Source organism: Chenopodium album, chromosome 3 (genome assembly GCF_948465745.1).
Source record: "Chenopodium album chromosome 3, dcCheAlbu1.1, whole genome shotgun sequence".
NCBI lineage: Eukaryota > Viridiplantae > Streptophyta > Magnoliopsida > Caryophyllales > Amaranthaceae > Chenopodium > Chenopodium album.
Genome location: NC_137836.1, coordinates 70,437,915 through 70,440,517, shown reverse-complemented (window position 1 = coordinate 70,440,517; position 2,603 = coordinate 70,437,915). Strand labels below are relative to the sequence as shown.

Sequence of the window (2,603 nt, the reverse complement as noted above, 5' to 3'; positions counted from 1 at the left end):
CATCATCTGCAAAAAATAAATGGGAGACCGAAGGAGCTCGCCTGGAAATGCGCAAACCTTGAAATAAACCATTACCCTCGGCCTATCTCAACATTAAAGAAAAAACTTCCATACAGAGGACAAATAAATAAGGAGATAAAGGATCTCCCTGACGCAAGCCACAAGCCGGACGAAGAACAGAAGAAGGCTTGCCATTGATAAGGATCGGGTAAGAAACCGTAGAAACACACTGCTTAATTAGCTGGATCCAATAAGGAGGAAAACCAGAAGCCTTAAGCACATCCCTGAGAAACTCCCAATTAACCCTATCATAAGCCTTGTTCATATCAAACTTCAAGGCAGCAGAGCATATCTTGGAAGTAGAAGAATTCATATAGGATAGCAGTTCATGAGCAATGAGACTGTTGTCTGTCATTAGCCGTCCCGGAACAAAGGCAGATTGGGACTCCGAGTTCAGGAGAGGTAAAATTTTTCGTAACCGAGCCGTCATGCACTTAGAAATACACTTATACAGAACATTACACAGACCAATCGGCCGGAACTGAGAAGGGTTATCAGGGTGGTCTACCTTTGCTAATAGAACCAGAAAACGGTTCCAATCTTTAAGCATATAACCTCGAGCAAAGAAATACTGGATTGTAGAGGTAACTTGGGTGCCAACAATCGACCAGTGAGATTTAAAGAAAGCAGCCGTAAAACCATCCGGTCCAGGAGATTTATCATTTCCTATATGAAAGATTGCATTCTTAATTTCAGCTACAGTAAACGGAGCCATCAGTTGCTGCTGATGAAGAGAAGACAACATAGGAATATCTAGTTCCTCCCAAAGTTCTAGAATATTAGTGGCTGGATTTTTCTGACAATTATATAAATCCGAGAAGTGCTGAATCAGCAGATTCTCAATTCCCATGGGATCAGAAATCCAATTTCCATGATTATCCTTTAGGCTAAAAATTTTATTTCGACGACGTCGGTCTTGAACTGATGAAAATAGAAGGTGTGAATTAGTTTCACCAAAATCATCCCATCTCACTTTAGATCTTTGTTTCCAATAAAGAAATAAAGTATGAGCCTGAGAAAATTTCTAATCTCGAGTTTGAAGGAAGTGAGAGCCTGCAGTCATAGAGTTTAAAGACAGCGCCTGCAAACCCATAGAATCCTGTAAATCTTTCAAGTCAATACCCCAACTCTTTTTATGCTCCATACACCATCTCAATAACTTATGCCTAAGATGCATCAATTTTTTAGGATAGAACAAACATTTGTGAACCTAAAAGATTAATATCCCAAGCTGAATTTATCAGTAAGGAAACTTCTCGAATATCTAAACACCCGTTTTCAATACGGTAAGGGGTTTTCTTAGGAGAAAGAGGAATCGTTTCCTTTAAAAAAATAGCCGCATGATCCGAAAAAAGGATGGGTCGGTGAATTACCATAGCATCTGGATGAGATTCTAACCAGGAGCAAGAAGCATACCCTTTATCAAGACGTTCAAAAGTAGGGTTTCCTAATTGACCATTAGTCCAAGTAAAAGGGGATCCTGTGAAAGGAATGTCAACTAAGCCAGAAGCTATTTTCCAGTTTAAAAAATCATAACGACCAGGGATAGATGGAGCTCCTCCTAGTTTATCAACTAAATACTTTACTTGGTTGAAATCGCCTAATAAAACAACATCAGGGTAAAGGTTTAAAATTTGTAAGAGTTCATCCCAAACCGAAGAACGCAAAGAAACATGAGGCGACCCATACACAAACACTACATATCTTATTTCTTGAATAGGAACTACAACCTTACAAAAGATAACATGTGGTGAAATTGAAACAGGAACTACAGAAACCGGGGCAAACCAAAAAACTACCAAATCCCCGCTAAGACCTAAAGCATCTGAACCGCAAAATCCATCAAAAGTCAAGCTAGATAATTTATCTACAGCAACATTTACAGGAACTAAAGTTTCTATTAAGAACATGATGTCGATCTCAAAAGAGCGGACTAGAGAAGACACATATGGAGCTTTAGAGGAGTCCGCAGAACCTAGGACCCTACAGTTCCTAGATGCCACATTCATGGTGGCTGTGGTGGCCCAGACCGGGGATCCACCTCACCCTCAGAAGAAGAAGAACTAGCAGAAGAATCACCACCCATATAAGCACCCCTGCGTTTCTTGAAAGGTTTGAGACAAGCTAAAATAACTGAATTTGCATCATCAACAGTCAACGGAGGAGTAGCAAGTTCATGAGAAGTGGCAGCACGTTTACGAGAACATCCCTATTTTACCCAAGTCCACATTTTATTACCATGTTTTGCTAATTTGAGGCATAGAGGTTTCTTACCCTTGTTCCTCCCTGTTTTGACTGAATCAGTTGAAATTGGCGAAGGTTGAGCTGAAGGCCAAGAAGAAATCGGTGGAGAACAGTCCATCGACATTGGGAAATCAGAATCCGCCATCAGAGTATGCTCAGAGGATCCCTGGGTTACTGCAAGTTTCTCATTGGAATATTGAACCATACCCGAAGAAGAATCCGCCATATAACCAGAATCCGCCCCTTGATTTCCCAATACTTCCCCTGATAAGTCTTGAACAGGAGATGGGATTGGAATA

At 40.6% G+C, this 2,603-nt stretch overlaps 1 protein-coding gene across 1 annotated transcript; it reads right to left on the bottom strand.

Moving 5' to 3' along the window:
* Window positions 1–1,084: 1,084 nt before the first annotated feature.
* LOC145625287 (uncharacterized) lies at window positions 1,085–2,069 on the bottom strand. Its single transcript, XM_081678347.1, has 2 exons — window positions 1,434–2,069; window positions 1,085–1,270 (listed from the first exon to the last, which is right to left on the bottom strand). Exons 1-2 carry the CDS (start codon window positions 2,067–2,069, stop codon window positions 1,085–1,087), a joined length of 822 nt encoding a protein of 273 aa, XP_081534473.1.
* Between the last annotated feature and the right edge of the window lie 534 nt (window positions 2,070–2,603).